The sequence below is a fragment of the Salvelinus fontinalis genome, chromosome 10 (assembly GCF_029448725.1).
Source record: "Salvelinus fontinalis isolate EN_2023a chromosome 10, ASM2944872v1, whole genome shotgun sequence".
Lineage (NCBI taxonomy): Eukaryota > Metazoa > Chordata > Actinopteri > Salmoniformes > Salmonidae > Salvelinus > Salvelinus fontinalis.
Window position 1 is genome coordinate 13,852,068 of NC_074674.1, and position 18,402 is coordinate 13,870,469.

The 18,402-nt window shown below is 42.5% G+C and overlaps 1 protein-coding gene across 1 annotated transcript in view; it reads left to right on the forward strand.

Moving 5' to 3' along the window:
- The first annotated feature begins 1,693 nt into the window (after positions 1 to 1,693).
- The window catches only part of LOC129863652 (pro-neuregulin-1, membrane-bound isoform-like), a 63,779-nt gene continuing 47,070 nt past the window's right edge, over positions 1,694 to 18,402 (forward strand). Inside the window, exon 1 of the mRNA XM_055935778.1 lies at positions 1,694 to 3,309. Coding sequence (XP_055791753.1) covers positions 2,583 to 3,309 — 727 coding nt within the window. The 5' untranslated portion in view covers positions 1,694 to 2,582. The remainder of the gene's footprint in view (positions 3,310 to 18,402) is intronic.

The window sequence follows — 18,402 nt, forward strand, 5'->3', positions numbered from 1 at the left end:
AATTTGTGGTATTAGATGACGCAGTATCCCCGCCTGCCAAATTAAATGTATTTCATAACAGCACCTGTGATATGATTCCATAGACATCCATTGGTTTGCAGAGCTGTCCCCATACCAAATCTCTCTCCATTACTTGCAGTGGCTCATCATGCATAATTCAAATCACTGGGTCTTTACGACATGTGTTTGATCCGAGGCATGAGGTGCTATCAAATAAAAATATACCTCATTTGATCAAACCTCTCTTTTAAATGGCATAAATGTACTGTAAAGTTTAATATCAATATACAGACACCCAGATCCAGAGGATGAGAATAGCCACTTGACAGGAGGCCACTGTACTGACCCAAAGATACCATTACCGGTATTACTTCCTCTTGATGATTGAAAAGAGTCATGTGTGTGTCAATGGGAAGTGTGGCATTGGCTGGACCTTTTTGACTGTGGTCCTCCTCCTGGTTAAACCCCCTCACTTGCTCTCTCAGACCGCAGTCTTTGGATTGTCCTCCCAGCCTATTAGCACCAGGGGAAAGAGCTTAACAGCTCACCAGGGGGATGTCTTTGTTGTGCTGCTCAGGATCGTTAGGATATTGTGCTTAAAACCAGCCATGAAAAGTGTGGATTTTGTGACCAGTAATAATCCCGGCTCCTCTTGCATTGTGGCAGATGTGATTTGAGGGCCAAAGCAAATACGGATGGGCCGTGTGACAAACAAGACAGGGATTTTCTACGGAGGTGTAGTAAATAGCAGTGGAGGCTACTGAGGGGAGAACGGCTCATAATAATGGCTGGAACGGAGCGAATGGAATGGCGTCAAACACATGGAAACCATTTGATACCGTTTCACTGTTTCCGCTTGCCATTACCACAAGCCAGGTTCCCCAATTAAAGTGCCACTAACCTGCTGTGGTAAAGAGAGCATTCATTGTGCTGTGCATTTCTGAGCTATGCTTCTGAATGATGAGAAGTTGAGCTGGTTCTGTGTCCCATGAATTAGCAAGAAATCGTACTCGATATTACTATTCAGCCCGTCCAATACTGTTTCTTAACTTAAAGTAACGTCTATGAAGATATGGCCTTTGAATAACTTGGTGTAGTAATACATGTATGAAGTAAAGTAGTTCCCTAAAGAATAGTTTTATGGAAATTAGTTTTACCCATCTGAAGGTAAGGAGTCCCTGTGGGAAGAGACTCTTTTAGTGCTAATACATTTTGATTTAAGACTTTAAGACAGATTTAGTTAATTTATGTCCCAATCCCTTTTTTGTATTGACTGAATTGCCCAAATGTCAGAAGTCTAAGCTTTTATTTCCACACAGACACGCTAAAAACATGCATATGTGTCATATTGAAATTTGAGAAAAGAAGAACATCATGCCAGCTCTGAAATTTGCCTCTTTAGTATGAACAATTAAGCATGTTAAACTATGACAAAATTGTATTGTGTTTTGATAATGAGCGACTCCCTATTGGGTTATTTTAATGGAAAGTTCCCTATTTGGTTATTTTAATGGAAATATTACTTCACAGATTTTTCCTTTTATTGTCATTCACGCCAAATGAAGAACGATATCTGAGAAGAGCCATAAAACAATAGCTCAATCCCCTTGGGACGGATCATCTGTCTATTTCAATGGCTCCCACCCCTTGACAAAAAAAAACATACCCATTTTTGTATTAGCATAATCAATGGTCTAGTCAGAGGTTGAGAGAGAGAGCGAGGAAGAGAGAGGCCAGAGCCGTCTGCTTGCCTGTGATTTGTTGCTATTCCTCATAATTGGATCAAGTACGAACTTGTTCAGCTGTATGCTTTGTGTTCGGACTGGGAGCAGCCTGGGAAGAGTGCGTGGACATACCAAACAGAGCGAGACCGAGTGAGTGGGAGAGAGAGAAAAAGAGAGAGAGAGGCTAAAGGGGAGAGGAGGGGTGTGGAGAGGAAGAAAAGGGGAATATCCTGACTTGGCAATCCTTCCGCATTGTGCGTCTCTCTCTCTCTCTCTCCGCTAATGATCTGTTTCTCTGGACCTGCTGAGATGATTCCTCCCCTCTCGGCTGCTGCTTGAACACCACAGACAGACAGCATGTCACTCCTGCCACCGCAGTGCCTGCTTGATCTGTCCCAGCCGCTAGAGCCGCATCCTGCCCGTAGCGTTTACACAGCAGCTGGCTCCACTCTTCAAGTCCTCAGTTGAGTGAGCGCCTACTGATTCCACCCAGCGAACTGCACTGAACTCAACTGGATCATGTCTTCTGGGCTACTTTTGTTGTGCGTCTAAGCTGAGCTGAATCTGATGCTTCTATTTCGGGACTTGTTTTGTGAACACATTTCCCATGAGAATGCTGAGAGAGTGAACCTGTGAAGATATCTTTCTCCCTGTCACGTAAGTCTTATCGGTTTATCTACCAGACGTTAACAAGGTAAACCCCGCAAGGCTCTGAAAAGCATCCTCCTTCATCTCACCCAACCCCCACCATGGTGATCTGATAATGGACAACACACTTTACAGTACCCGCCGCAGCCAGCTGCTGTGTGCTTTGAGTTGAGTCCAGAGATCCTTCTGTCTGAGAGAGAGAGAGGGAGGATGGCGGAGAGTGTGGAGGCGGAGGACTCCTCCGCCGGGCTGGTTGTCCCTCTCGGATCAGCGTCCCTTACCCACTCCTGCACCGATCCTAGACGAGCCCCAGAGAAGGCGCCGGAGGGGGCTGCGGCAGGTGGAGAGGGCGGGGAAGAGGGCACCGAGGGAGGCGGTGACAATTGCGATGGAGGTCAAGCCGGGCCCCTGGGATTATTGGGCTTGGCAGGGACCTGCTGCGTGTGCATAGAGATGGAACAGGTGCGCAGTTGCCTGCGCTCGGAGAAGATCTGCATCCTCCCCATCCTGGCCTGCCTGCTCAGCCTGGCCCTCTGCACTGCCGGCCTCAAGTGGGTCTTTGTGGACAAAATCTTTGAGTATGAGCCGCCCACCCACCTGGACCCTGATCGCATGGAACAAAACCCCTTCATCATCATTTCTGACCCCACACAGGATCTGCCAGTGTCATTTCCCCACCCCTCCCTTGTCCCAATGCCGACGACCACCACCACAGGACAACCTGAGGTCATAGTAGAGGGGAAACCCACCAGAGGACCCTTTGTACCCCAGTCCCCCAGAGTGACTCAGTACACCCCTACTTCTGCATTGACGTACCGCACAGACCCGCCCACGCAACCTGGACCCCCTAACACCCCAAAACCAGTGAACAAGGGGACACCAAACCCCTACACCCAAACTACTGTGGAATCTAATGACGTTATTCTCCCTAAATTCTGTAAGTACGCCACACTTTGTATTTCCAATGAAACCATGTGGTATTTTCATTTCCTCTCAGTTTTAGTTTACTCTTATCTTCAGTAAATATGTTCAGTTATATTAGCCTTGGAGGTTTAGACAAGAAAGGATTCTGAAGTGTAATGTCGGATAAAGACAAATTCACAAAAATTAACTAGGGTAAGCATGTTTCTTTTAAGGAAACCAGATATTGTAGTCAGATGAAGGAAATCTACTGTCAGTTGATATTGAAATCAAACATCAGCATACTGGGTACAGACAGAAAGGAGATCTCCATGTGATACTATTCAGTGATAGTATACAATCCTCCAGTGTACAATACACAGCCTAAAAAGGCCATTACTTCTACATATAGTTTTTTTTTTAGCTTTTACAACCTTATTTCTTTCCTATTATGCAACTCTATAATGAGAATGATAAGGCCTGTTGCTGAGCACTCTGTCTGAAAGCAGACATGCTGTGACTTGCTGTGTAGCCCAAGTGGCCATGACTAAGCCTCAGAAGAATTACCAACCTACCTGGGTGTGCGCAAGAAACACAATCCCTTTCGAAACCACCACAGGCTATTACTACTAAACAACCGACTATAAACTAAACAACTAGCTACTACTGCCTAAACATGCCCCTTACAGTCCCACACACCACATGCGATACAGTTAATCACAAGCATGTTAATACCATGCTGTTATGTCAATTTCACCCAGCATTTCACCAAAACATGTTCTCATCTGCATATTTGAAAGCCGTGCATTATTTCCATTTCATATGAAAAATCATTAGCTGATGATGCACGACTTCCTAAAACTAAATGTTGTGGTGACGGAGAGGCTTCCTCCTGCCAGGCCGATGCTCCATTTCAATGTCAGAGCCTGCTGGAGGCTAATTGATTCACCCTCCACCTCTGAGCCACAGAGAAATACAATCCCAGTAATGCTATCTACCATGACTTTGAGAGCCGCCAGACTTAGAACTGCTGGGAAGCTGCTGAATCTACCAGCACTTTTGTCCTCTTGCATGTTTCCCCCCCCATTCCCTACGAGATTTCATATATGTTTTTCTCACCTGTCCTCATCTCAATTTGACTAGTATTGTCTCAGCAAAATAATCTTGCGGCAACAGGATTTTAACTTTTAGTCCAAAATGTGCTTAGCAACAAAAGAGTGATCAAATTAAAATCCTACATCTGTATTTGACTCTTGTGGTGTAGCTGTGAGTTTTTGTGGCTGCATGCCCTTGATGCATTTCCTCATGCAAATGAGACTTTCAGTGTAATTCATTCACACTTGACAATTGCCTGTGGGAGACGTGATGAGTAGACTAAAGATCTACATCTCTCCGAAAGGCAGGACATTTGGCTAAGAACGCCTGCACTCTGATGGCTGACGTGTGTGCGTTTCCTTATGTTTGACACACCCCTGACGAAACAAAAGCATTGGCATTGAAATCTGCCAATCATCGGCCCAGATGAACATTTAGTACTGTGTGCGCAGCTTCGCTCAGAAACTATGAATGCCTCACACCGATTGAGGTTTTTCATAACTCATGCATTGATGACGTTTATATCATTTATTGGCTTGTTCCACCACAGCAGAGGCACATTTTAGAAATGGAAAGAAACAGGTGGTGTGTCTGCTTCATATGCATTCATTAGTCAAATCGAGGGCTGCTGCGAGGCAAGACACTCACCCTTTTTTAAGCTGCACGATCAATGTTTGGGATTTAAATTTCGAAATGCGATCTGCTGCTTTGGTAATCCCAGACCAAATCAATACCCAGAGAGCAGGTCAGCTGTCCAACCAGGAAGCACAGTGAATGTGATAGTGATTTGTCGCATTATTTGACACATTGAGCAAATTAGAAAATGTGAAGGAAGCTAACGAATACGCCAATACGGATGCCATATCAATCTGTGTAGGGGTTTCAAAGTTGTGTCAGACATTCCTATGACTGCATGTGTGTATGAGACAGTTGGTGTTGTCGGCGACCGACAGCACACCTGTAATTGTTCTGCAAAAAAAGATATATACAACAATAACTCAATGTTGCAAGTACATGGCATGCTCGGGCTAGTTGACTGTAACATACATTAATACAAATGGTGCACCCTCTTAAATCACAAATTCTAATGCGCTTCCTTTTACCCTAATTGGTATTTCCTAATAGTAATCAACTTTGCATTTCATTACAGTTTGGGTTGAACTGAGAAATGTCTAATTCCATTGTCACAATTCCCTTGCCAATTTGGTTTACCCACATGAAAAAAATACTACAGTTTACTATAGAATATTATAGTACTTACTATACAATTCTGTAATAGACTGTAGTATACTGGGAGACCTCCGGTCGGTTGATCTAAGAAGACGTGTTTGAGAGAGGTCCCCATTTAAACGTTAATTTTACATGCCGCTGTTAGTTTTTATGTAATGTATCAGTTGGTTATATTCTTAAATTTAATTTAAAAAAGAACTGCTACAACCAACATATCGTTGAAGGTCGAACCAACTACTCGGATGCCGAAAATGGCTGCCGTGGCCAGTCCTGGTGCAGAGTTGGAGGCCTTTACTATGACCACACTTGTAGCTGAGCTAGCTAAACAAAGAAGTAGCCTAAAAGAGGATATGGCTTGTCTCCTCAGCACCTCACTGGCACCTCTCCAAACTTCCATTGACGCCTTTCGAGAAACGGTCAACACGTTTGGGCGACGCCTCACTACACTAGAAGGTTTCTCCACTGACAACACCGAGCGGATTGCTGAGCTAGAGGCAGCTGTCTCTCATATGAAAACGGCCAATACAGCTCTACTTTCCAAGGTACATTCGTTGGAGAATTATGCCAGAAGGGAATACATCTGGATCATTGGCATCATGGAGGGAATTTAGACTGGAGTCAATTTGTCTCTGACATGCGGGTGGGTAACAGGACAAACCGCCAGAGCTCGACCGAGCGCACAGATCCCTTACCCCCAAACCCAACTCAGGGGAGCGGCCTAGGGCGATCATAGCCTACTTTTATCATTACCAAAACAAAGAACGGTCAATGTGCTGGGCAAAGGAGCATCAACCAAAATTCTGTGGCCAAGATATACGATTCTACCCGGACCTGAGTGCCAATATCATTAAGAAAAGAGCTGAATCAAAGAACCTAAAAACCTGTCTCTACAAGAAGGGGATAACGTTTCAGTTCCTACACCCTGCCCATCTTCGTGTCTTTTTTGCAAGGGAGAGACCCTAATTTTTGACACAGTGGCCGAGGCTAAAGGATTCTATGTCCAGCGCGAAGAGTAAAGTTGATAGAAGAAGCGACCCGGCTGGCTAGCCATGGCGGGAGGGATATGTAGCTGGCTACTTTGCTAGCTGGCAATGGACTGATTTTCATGACATCCACTTGGATATTACTTTTCACATGAAAACAATGTTTATTTTTCTTGTTCCGGGATTTTGTTATTTTGTTTTATTTGACTGAGATTAGTGGCATCGTTAGCTATAATACATCACAATCAATTTGGCTGGCTAGCGGGAGCTGGCTGGACACACTTGACTGTTTACTATCTGACTAGCTAACGCCACATTTATATTGAAATGTAATTTTACAATGTAACAAGATGATTGCTTAACTCCAGGAGCACCCAGGGAAAACTTTATGACATCTATACTTGGCTGAGAAGATTTCAGACAACAGGGACATTTGGCTGACTTGCTAGCATGCACAACAAAAACTGGAGTGCTGACTGGGTTATTTGAATGTGGCAGTGGATTTATCTGAGCACTTCTCTACCATTTCTAGTGGCTAGCTAGCTGACATATAGCTTGACATATGGACACCTAGCTAGCTACATCTAGAATCGACTGAACAAAGACCTGTATCCGTGCTAGCTGACTAGCATAGCTGGCACTAGTAACACATTAAATAGCCAACGTGGGTTTGGTATGTTTTGTTTGAACTAAGTTGGCATTAGCTAGTCTGTATAGACTATTTAGTAATGCTACAATCTCAGGGTTTGACTCGGATTCATTTCTTATTTGCATTCGCTTTCATGTGACTAATGCATTTGTTTGATTGAGTGGGTGTTCGGATATATTTAGCTTTCGCCTCAACCGAGACTCACTGATGTTGGAATATTTTGGCCTTCGTGTTTGTGGACTGCGTTCCCTGCTGTAGTCTTTGTGGTCGCGCTGTGCCTGAGTATCATATTTTACTCCCTGTGGTCGTGGACAGTGTGGCTGTGGGAGCGTGGCATGGAGCGCGCCCATAACACAACCCATGGGCCCGAAGTCTTGGCCAACAGAAGCACTTTATTTGGCTATTTTTGTTTAAGCCAATGGAGGATGTAACTGATCAACTATTGAGTGCCACTGTTAATATTTGAGTTCAAATTATTTAAAACTGGCGTTGTAAATAATTCTGTTAAAATCCGATCTGAATGGGAAAAGGAACTTGGTGGAGAGATCACTGGTGAAGTCTGGAATAGTGCCTCTTGTGCCCGACTCAGCCTTATACAGGTAATATTTATGGTACATGTGACAGGTGTAAAAGGTTCTTGGCGGACTTGACCCACATGTTCTGGTCCTTTCTGGCAGACTATTGGTTCACTATATTTAAAAGCCTTTCTGAAGCATTTGATTTAAAGTTGCAGCCTAGTGCAGAAATTACTATTTTTGGAGTACCAAAAAACAATCATTCTCTGACCTTTGCCTCCCTGTTAGCCAGCAGAAGGATTTTAAAGGGTTGAAAATCTATAAATCCTCCCTTAGCCTCTCTTTGGCTTAAAGATCGATCTGATGCTGTTCCTAAAATTTAAAAAAATGATGTATACTATTCGAGGGTCAACCACCTAATTGTATTCCACCTGGGACTCGATGATATCCTATTAACATTGTTGTATACTTTTGTTTGGTTTTCTGACATGTAACTCAATGACTTTCCCTTTTTAAATGTGTTTGGAGGCATTATGAGGGGGGACGGGAGGAAGGAGGTCGAAGGGCAACAAAAAGGGGGAAAATGGGGGAAAATGTCTCTTTTTATCTTTAATTCATTGTGAATATAAAATTATATATACAAAAAAAACTGTAGAATACTATTCTACACACTGTAGTATCCCTCGAGCATGTGTTGTACCTACTATAGAATGTTGTAGTATACTATGTCTGAAAAAACACGACACTTTAACTATGGTAAATACTACAGTATCAAATTTGCATATACCCTGCCCATTCCCCTCCTCCATATCGGTGGCACAAATTGGGATAAGTGAGAAACCTACATTCCAAGTATAGACCATATTGTGTTTCATACAGGTTAGAGAAAACAGCAGAAGTTCTGAACTATCCGGTCAGACCCCAGTGCTACAGTACCTACAGGTTATGGAAAATGTGCTCTTTTAGTATTTCTCCAGTAGGTTTTCCTATGTCGAAGATACCATAGTAGCACCATAGTATACTATAGCATTTTGTTCATGTGGGTAGCCACATTAAGTTGAATCAACTTCTTCACTCGAGTTCTGTATCATTTAGAGTTCGATATTCCTATTAAATATTACCTCGCCTCAGCAAAACTGGGCTTTGGAGTGTATTCACAGAACAGAGGGGCCTCTGCCTCAGTTTGACAGATAGCACACACACACACCCAATGATCTTTCCCTGTTCTGTTTATAAAGCCATTACTTGGGTAAATAACCCCTTCAGCTATCTTCCCAACACGTTCTCTTCAGGAAACAGCGCATTTACAGCGGCACAGTAGAAAATGAATTTCAAGCCAAGCTAATGAGCTATTCCCCATAAAGGCCGGAACTCAATAAAGGCAGTAGGTATAGGAAGCCATCATGTTGTGATAGAGCCAAATATGGACATTTGCGGTAAGCATTTTCTGTTCCCATTTACACATATTAATCCCTGTGGCTCATAGAAAATACCTGATATAGCACAATGCGCCCTTCCATGATCACAATGCTTAGAGATTAAACAGGCTTCTATAGTGTTCACCCAGCAAACATGCCCACATTGGCACGATGTGGACTCAATGTGGACTAAAATATTGGCCCCATGTAGGCTGCCCACATTGGGCCAATGCACCTTTCCGCAGATTTTTATAATTTTTTCATTGCAATGCATAAATTGTATCACTTTAAGCTTGAAAGATATTCAGTGAATGTGTTATATTGTATCAGAAAGACAACCAAGTTGTTACTATCATACATATACAGTATGTTTTTCATATGTCACATGGACTTGTTAAGACTTCCTCATTGGCAAGATTCAAGAGTCAAAAGAATTGGCATCACACAACAGAAATTCCACACAGCCTTGTTTACAAGTTTGAACACTGGAATGTGAGATGCAATCCACACCTCAGTTAGGATTATAGAAAGCCTCATTATTTAGTTGAATTCTTTTTCATTTTGAGCGTAATTATTTATATTTAGCCTACACTTTCTCGTTTTGAACTTATAACACCAGTGGAGCTTCATGACAATGCTGCTCACCTTAGTTCCACCTCCGACACTGTCAAAATATCCGCTATGTGGGTGTCTGCTATCACAGGTTATGCTTGATCGGATTCAATCTATGCCTTAAATTGGAATGACACTTCTCAGTAACGTTTGCACAAAAGCCAGATGAGCAAACCCAAATTATTTTAATGAATTTCCGCCTCTACATTATGTAATAGCTGGGCTTGGTGTGGGCTAGCCCGTGTTGGGCTTGGTGTGGACTTTGTTCGGCTGGCTTGGGTTTGCCCGTGTTGGGCTGGTGTAGGCTAGCCCATGTTGGGTTAATGTGGGATTGGTGTAGGTTAGCCTGTGTTGGGCTGGTGTAGGCTAGCCCGTGTTGGGTTAATGTGGGATTGGTGTAGGTTAGCCTGTGCTGGGCTAGCCCGTATTGGGCTGGTGTAGGCTAGCCCATGTTGGGTTAATGTGGGATTGGTGTAGGTTAGCCTGTGTTGGGCTGGTGTAGGCTAGCCCGTGTTGGGTTAATGTGGGATTGGTGTAGGTTAGCCTGTGCTGGGCTAGCCCGTATTGGGCTGGTGTAGACTAGCCCATGTTGGGTTAATGTGGGATTGGTGTAGGTTAGCCTGTGTTGGGCTGGTGTAGGCTAGCCCGTGTTGGGTTAATGTGGGATTGGTGTAGGTTAGCCTGTGCTGGGCTAGCCCGTATTGGGCTGGTGTAGGCTAGCCCATGTTGGGTTAATGTGGGATTGGTGTAGGTTAGCCTGTGTTGGGCTGGTGTAGGCTAGCCCGTGTTGGGTTAATGTGGGATTGGTGTAGGTTAGCCTGTGCTGGGCTAGCCCGTATTGGGCTGGTGTAGGCTAGCCCATGTTGGGTTAATGTGGGCTTGGTGTGGGCTAGCCTGAGCCCCTGCCCACCTTGCCCACAGAATACTCACATTGTGCCAGTTTGTAAGTCATGATTGCTGGGCAGTTTTATATACACACTGTCCTTTGGGTTGTTGTATCCCACTGATGCTAAAAGGCATGGTTACATTAACATTAATAATACAACATATTGTAATGACAAGAAGCAGTAGTTGCTGAAGTGAAAGAACTGGAAGAGGGAAGGCTGAGAAGAAGTGGGTCTAATAAAATGGGATGGGATTTATTTTCCTTCAGTGAACTTTCCTTGACAAAGCACCAGGGCATTAGTTTGTTTCAACTGAGCTAGATCATAAATTGGCATAAGCCTAACTCTATAACAAGAAAGAAGCTTCTAAACCACTTAAAAATGATTGACTGCATTGGAAATTTGACCTAGATCAAGTTTCTCTCGATTTAAAATAGTGTTCTCTATGACCCTGAGATATGATTGTTTGTCTTGAATTGGTAGCATTCTTCTTCCTTAATCTAGGCTGTGATTTAATTGTACCTTTTCCTTGACTTAAAATTGGATATCAATAGCAAAATTTAGTTGAATAATTTCTCTCACATTGTCTTGTAAAGATCAGTAATAAACCAGTCAAGGTGACGTAGCTACCACCTGACAGCACCATAAATCAGTACACACATATTTGCCTTTGTGGTTTCATTTTGCGTAAGTATACAGCTTCACCAAATAATGCAGCATTTCCCAAACTCGGTCCTTGGGAACCCAAGGGATGCACGTTCTGGTTTTTGGCTTTAACAGGAGTATGATGATGGTGCCGCAGGGCTCTGAACCAACCGTGCTATTTTGTTTGTTTTTTCATATTTTTTGTAACTCATTTTGTACATAATGCTGCTGCTACCGTCTCTTATGACCGAAAAGAGCTTCTGGACACCAGAACAGCGATTACTCACCTGGAACTGGATGAATAATTTTTCTTTAATGAGTCAGACGAGAGGGATTTACCCAAGACACCCGAACAGGCCCCCATCCCCGTCATTCGCAGGAGAAAGAGACGGAGGTTTCACGGAAGGAGTTAAGGGTGCCTTGTGAGGATCCAGCGACGAGTGGCTAATCAGCCTTTGCCATCGGTACTATTGGCCAACGTGCAATCGCTCGATAATAAACTACAAGCACGTATATCCTACCAACGGAACATTAAAAACGGTAATATCTTATGTTTCAACGAGTTGTGGCTGAACGACGACATTAATAAAAAAATAAAAAAACTTTTATTTAACCAGGTAGGCAAGTTGAGAACACGTTCTCATTTACAATTGCGACCTGGCCAAGATAAAGCAAAGCAGTTCGACACATACAACAACACAGAGTTACACATGGAGTAAAACAAACATACAGTCAATAATGCAGTAGAAAAAAAAATCTAGATACAATGTGAGCAAATGAGGTGAGATAAGGGAGGTAAAGGCAAAGAAAGTCCATGGTGGCGAAGTAAATACAATATAGCAAGTAAAACACTGGAATGGTAGATTTGCAGTGGAAGAATGTGCAATGTAGAAATAGAAATAATGGGGTGCAAAGGAGTGTGATAAACCCTCCCATGTCATAACCTTTCTGGGACCTGAGGCAGTGTTGAGTCGTTTGGATGAATGAGGTGCCCAATGTAAACTGCCTTTTACTCAGAAGCTAGGATATGTATATAATTGTTAGATTTGGATAGAAAACTCTAAAGTTTCCAAAACTGTTAAAATAATGTCTGTGAGTATAACAGAACTGATATGGCAGGCGAAAACCTGAGGAAAATCCATCCAGGAAGTGCCATTATTTTGAAATGGGTATTTTTCCATTGAAAGCCTATCCACCATATAAAGGGACATGACCCAGATTGCATTCCCTATGGCTTCCACTGGATGTGAACAGTCTTTAGACATTGTTTCAGGCTTTTATTCTGAAAAATGAGGGAGAATGACCACTTTGAATGAGTGGACAGTGGAAAGTCCCAGAGCTGTTTGGTGCTCGCGACCTAGAGCACGCCTTTCGTTGTTTTTGCTTTATATTGACAACGCTATTGTCCGGTTGAAATATTATTGATGATTATTTAGACAAAAAACAGCCTGAGGATCGATTATAAACATTGTTTGACATGTTTTTACGAACTTTACTATTTGGATTTTTCGTCTGCCTGTTGTGAGCCAATGGATTACTGAACAAAACGCGCCAACAAAACTGAGGTTTTTGGACATAAAGATGGACTTTATCGAACAAAACAAACATTTATTGTGTAACATGGAGTCTTGTGAGTGCAACCATATGAAGATCATCAAAGGTAAGTGATTAATCTTATCGCTATTTCTGACTTTTGTGACTCCTCTACTTGGCTGGAAAATGTTTGTATGGTTTTGTGTGCTGGGCGCTGTCCTCAGATAATCGCATGGTTTGCTTTCGCCGTAAAGCCTTTTTGAAATCCCACACATTGGCTGGATTAACAAGAAGTTAAGCTTTATTTTGATGTATTACACTTGTGATTTCATGAAAGTTAAATATTTATAATACTGTAATTTGAATTTCGCGCTCTGCAATTTCACCGGATGTTGTCGAGGTGTCCCGCTAGCTGCACGCCTTTCCCAAACAGGTTTTAAGTGTGCTTTCACCCCCCCCCCTGACGAATAGCCTCGCCACCATTACAAAGTAATCCCTTTGACTATGCAACTTGCGATAATAGCCAACAAGCGGATTAAGACATCACTGGTTTACTTTGACTCAATCAGCTGGGTTTTAATCTATTGTGTTTGATGGTCCAGTGGTTGATTTTGACAAACGTTCCGAGACCGTAGGCCATCGTTTAATTTGGAAATCAATTAAGGAAGTTTTATTTTAATGAAACAAGGACCATAATGTTTACACTTCAACCGGTTAGCGATAAGGAGCATTTGAATGGGGCCAAAGGGTTCATTATCATTAAGACGAAAGGCCAGCTGAGGCGATAGTCTCTAATTTAATTAGGCTAAAATGTTTTGCCATTGATTAAGGTACCACCACTATTCTGTAATGGCTCTGTGTGCGTTCCTTTGTCCCCATTTAGTGACTCAGCAAATTCAAAAACAGTATGTGTTCCAAGTCCTCATTGAAAAGCCTCACCTATTCTGTGTCTGGCCATTTAGAGACCTTCAGGTTTGGCTGACGTCGGTACAAATCAAATGAGCACTCCCATTTCTGAATTACAGAATTCTACTTCAGAAAATGTGTAGATTATTTTTTACCTAACCTATTTAAGATCATTCATATGTGAACAGATGCCAGAGTATAGTGCAGAATTTGAGAATGATCCACTTAAAACATTGGTTCCTTTTGGTGATTAATACACTTAATTGCTGATGAAAGTGCATCAATTGTGCTGTTTATCAAACAAGGTCCATTACCTAATGGTGAGCCATCAGGTTGGCTCCAGCGCTGAACCCTAGGTAACCCCATAAATACATATCCTCAACCCTGAGTGACTTTTTAGCTCACAGATAAAAAAGGCTTTCTCGCTCTGAGGTGTTGTCTGCGGTTTGAAAAACATGCGGTGTCTCCCCTAAATAAATAATACAGAGAACAGCTAGAAGAGGATTTAAAACCAAATGTGTCTGGCAGGAAGAGAATGTATTTAGGACAGATCTGTTCAAAGTTCTCCCCTGGATATTTTTAGGTTTCACCTGTCATGTATCTGTAAAGATTAGCTTCTGGGCTTTCACCAAACCCTTTTTTCTCTCTGAGGTGAAGTTCATGATAAAGAAGCTGTTAAAGCTAATTAAATGGGTAAGAATTTGAGGTCCTTAGCCAATCCTTACTACTTATCTTACTACTTATCTCACCTGTCAATCATTATATGAACCAATGGTAAAACGAGGTCTTGGATCGGCATCCTAAATCAATTGTCTTCCAATGTACTCAAAGTCATAGCTCCTGAAGGAATTTTGTTTATCACAGAGTGGAACACGGTCCTGATATGTAACACCAAAGCCTTGGCCAGAAGATATAGGCTCTATCGGCGACTCAACAAGACAGAAATGGAAAAGCTACATCACTGTACCTTTGTCATAACCTTTGATTCAGACTACAGCACTTGTATTTCCACCTTCAGTGTTGCCAATAAGAGACAATGGCTCAGTTGTGGAGTGCCACCGTAAGAGATGGATTGAAATTGACAGAAATGGTACCTGGAGGGTCATGCTTTTTCAATTTCAGTCAAGGGGAGGGTTTAGTATTTGTTGATGTAAACCAGGGGAGTGTCATGTAATTTGTAATTGATGAAATGGCAATATTTCTCAGTGTTTCAGAATTAGTTGCTTATTAGGCTATATATCGATGTGTGCCCGACGCCGCCCCTCATCTCTGAGAGGCTACAAAGTGCAAGCACAAGTCATATTTCTACGAAAATGTACTTCCTAGTGTTTTGCGCTGCTGGGATGGTGTAAATAAAACTGGGCTGCAGTACATCAAATCCAATCAAATCTTATTAGTCACATGCGCCGAATACAATAGGTGTAGACCTTACAGTGAAATGCTTACTTACGAGCCCCTAACCGACAGTATTCAAAAAAATATAATATCTTGCGCAACGACTAGTCTATAGCCTATGTTCTGTTCAGTTTGAAGAGGAGAGCGGGATGATGAGGAGGACAGAGGTCAACTTTGATAGCTTGCTACTACTGTAATTGATTTTAATAAAACAATGTTTCTTGCCCATGATGTATTTATCAGAGTTATTGACCTCACAATAATTCAGATTTAAGTAATTTACATTGTGGTGCTGAAACTTGACGCAATCAAAAAATGGACAGTTCATGGTGCTGAAAGTAGGCCAATTTCACTAGGCATAATTCATTTCAACCGTAGACTTTACTAACATTTTGTGTTGGAATCTATTTCTTCCTATTTAAGAAATAAGAGGTTAGCCTACCTGTTTGACAGACGAAATTAGGCTATAGGCTGCTATATCCATAGATTTGTCGGCAATTCCTCCACCCACCACTCTTTAAATAGCCCACCTCCGTGCTAGTGAAGGGCTGTTAAGTTAAAACCAGGACTAAAATGTTATGGGTATGAGAGGGTATGCCACAGGACTACCGTCCACATATTCTAAGTCAGAACCGTCCAGAGTAGTGATGCTAGACAGGCGGGCAGGTGCGGGCAGCGAGCGGTTGAAGAGCATGCATTTAGTTTTACTTGCATTTAGAGCAGTTGGAGACCACGGAAGGAGAGTTGTATGGCATTGAAGCTTGTTTGGAGGTTAGTTAACACAGTGTTCAAAGAAGGGCCAGAAGTATACAGAATGGTGTGGTCGGCGTAGAGGTGGATCAGAGAATCACCAGCAGCAAGAGCGACATCATTAATATATACAGAGAAAATAATCAGCCCAAGAATTGAACCCTGTGGAATCCCCATAGAGACTGCCAGAGGTCCGGACAACAGGAACTCCAATTTGACACACTGAACTCTGTCTGAGAAGTAGTTGGTGAACCAGGCGAGGCAGTCTTTTGAGAAACCATGTCTGTTGAGTCTGCCGATGAGGATGTGGTGATTGACAGAGTCGAAAGTCTTGGCCAGGTCGATGAATACGTCTGCACAGTATTGTCTTTTATCGATGGCGGTTATAAACACCGCTTTGGTCAATGATGTTTTATGCTCAAAACACGACGTAAAATACCAGGGAAAGATGTGACTCCGACGCATAGTGGGATATAATTGTTTAGTTTCTTTGACATTCATAGGCTGAGCTACAACCTTCTATAGTCGATTATACAAAGAATGGACTTTGCGTGGGAACTAATCTAATTCTGTCACTATCAATTCATTAAGTTGTTCACTTTATGTACAATATTAGATGTTTAACCCAGACAGCCTTCAGGGAAATACTTGTGACCTTCCATCATTGGGTTAAGCCATGGAAGAAGAGAAGCCAGGAGTTAAAGCTCACCTTTTTCAGGCGTCAGTAGGCCTACTCTCTGTCTGGGGTGGAAAGGTAGGTCCAACTTTTGAAAGTACCATGCTCAGATTCCTAATGACGGCTCAGATTTAATTATTTGGGATAGTTTCGTTGCAATCAACAAAACACTGGTTTGGCGTCGGAGAAATATGATAAGATGAACACAGGCCTATGTCTCTGTCCAGCCTTAGCCTGTAATTTAGGTAATTTGTGTGGTATTAAAAAAAAATCTGATAATATGTAAAATGACGTAGAATTGCATGACATTTTATCTGGACCTGCAAATACGATGATAGATTCATGCAATGATTTTAATATAAAGGAGATGTTTCCAACCCTATTCTTGTCCACGGTGGTCTGTGAACCCGGCGGCAGGTAGCCTAGTTGTTAGAGCGTTGGGCTAGTAACCGAAAGGTTGCTAGATCGAATCCCCGAGCTGACAAGGTAAAAATCAGTCGTTCTGCTCCTGAACAAGGAAGTTAGCCTATGAACAGTGAGTTGTCATTGTAAACAAGAATGTGTTCTTAACTGACTTGCCTAGTTAAATAAAGGCATAATAATAATAATAATAATAATTCACCCACTCAGCTTCTCTGAGAGGGGGATAGATGGGGGGAGAGAGAGTGGAGGAAGCGTGTGAAAGATGTGTGTGAGAGATGTTTTAATTGATGGAGTTTCCATAATCGAATACCCTAGTGGTTTTTACCGTCCCACTATAATCACTGATAATGTTATTCCTCATGGCCGACCACATTTATCAACATTTTAATGTCTTATTCTTTATTATGGCACTGCAGTGGATGAAAACACATCGATATTGGGCATCTTTTTGTCAGAGAGGGCATTTCATACTGGCTCTCGGTGAGACTTTATGGTACCGTATAATATATAAATCTATTCCCTAGCTGGCTGTTTTATGATTGCCAAAACACTTCAATATTGTGTGGAGTAGTACAGCAGTCGTGTAAGAACTGTATCAAGGTACGGGATGTGCAGGGGGACTATGTGGGAAGGGACATGTTACAATTGGCATATGAGGCAGTAATGAAACTGACATGATGGCTGTTGGCCACACTGGCCATTAACACTATTTATAAAATAAGGGTTACACGGAGAAAATCAGACCTCTCTGAAATGAAAATGGATGGCCCTCCCTTCAGTAAAATATATGTAACCTAAACCCACCCTGAACACTTGAAAAAAAACAAGTGACCCTCCCCTATACCCAAAATAATTATTAAAACAGAGTGGAAAGCAGAGAACATGCTTACCATTTACTCTCACTTCTTGGACAGATATGCCGTTTTAAAAACTGTTCTTTGTCCTGTAAAAATGGCATGGCAACGCAGGAGGTTTGATAGGAGACAGGGCTGCGGGATAGAAGGTTGTGGTTTTTTACCTTTATTTAACTAGGCAAGTCAGTTAAGAACAAATTCTTATTTACAATGACAGCCTACACCGGCCCAACCCGGACGACGCTGGGCCAATTGTGCGACGCCCTATGGGACTCCCAATCACGGCCGGATGTGATACAGCCTGGATTTGAACCAGGGACTGTAGTGACGCCTCTTGCACTGAGATGCAGCGCCACTCGCGAGCCTGAATCACTCGGTCTGCTTGTTTGAAACGCAGATTCAAGGTTTATAATTGCGATTTAAATTTAAACTATCATTATATACGCTTGGTAGAACCTGTCGAGAAGTGATGTTTCTCCGGCAATTCTGACACACCTGTAAGTGGCATTCAACAACAGGCCCTTTCTGTGTAATAGCCCCCTGCTCACCATAATGGCTGGTG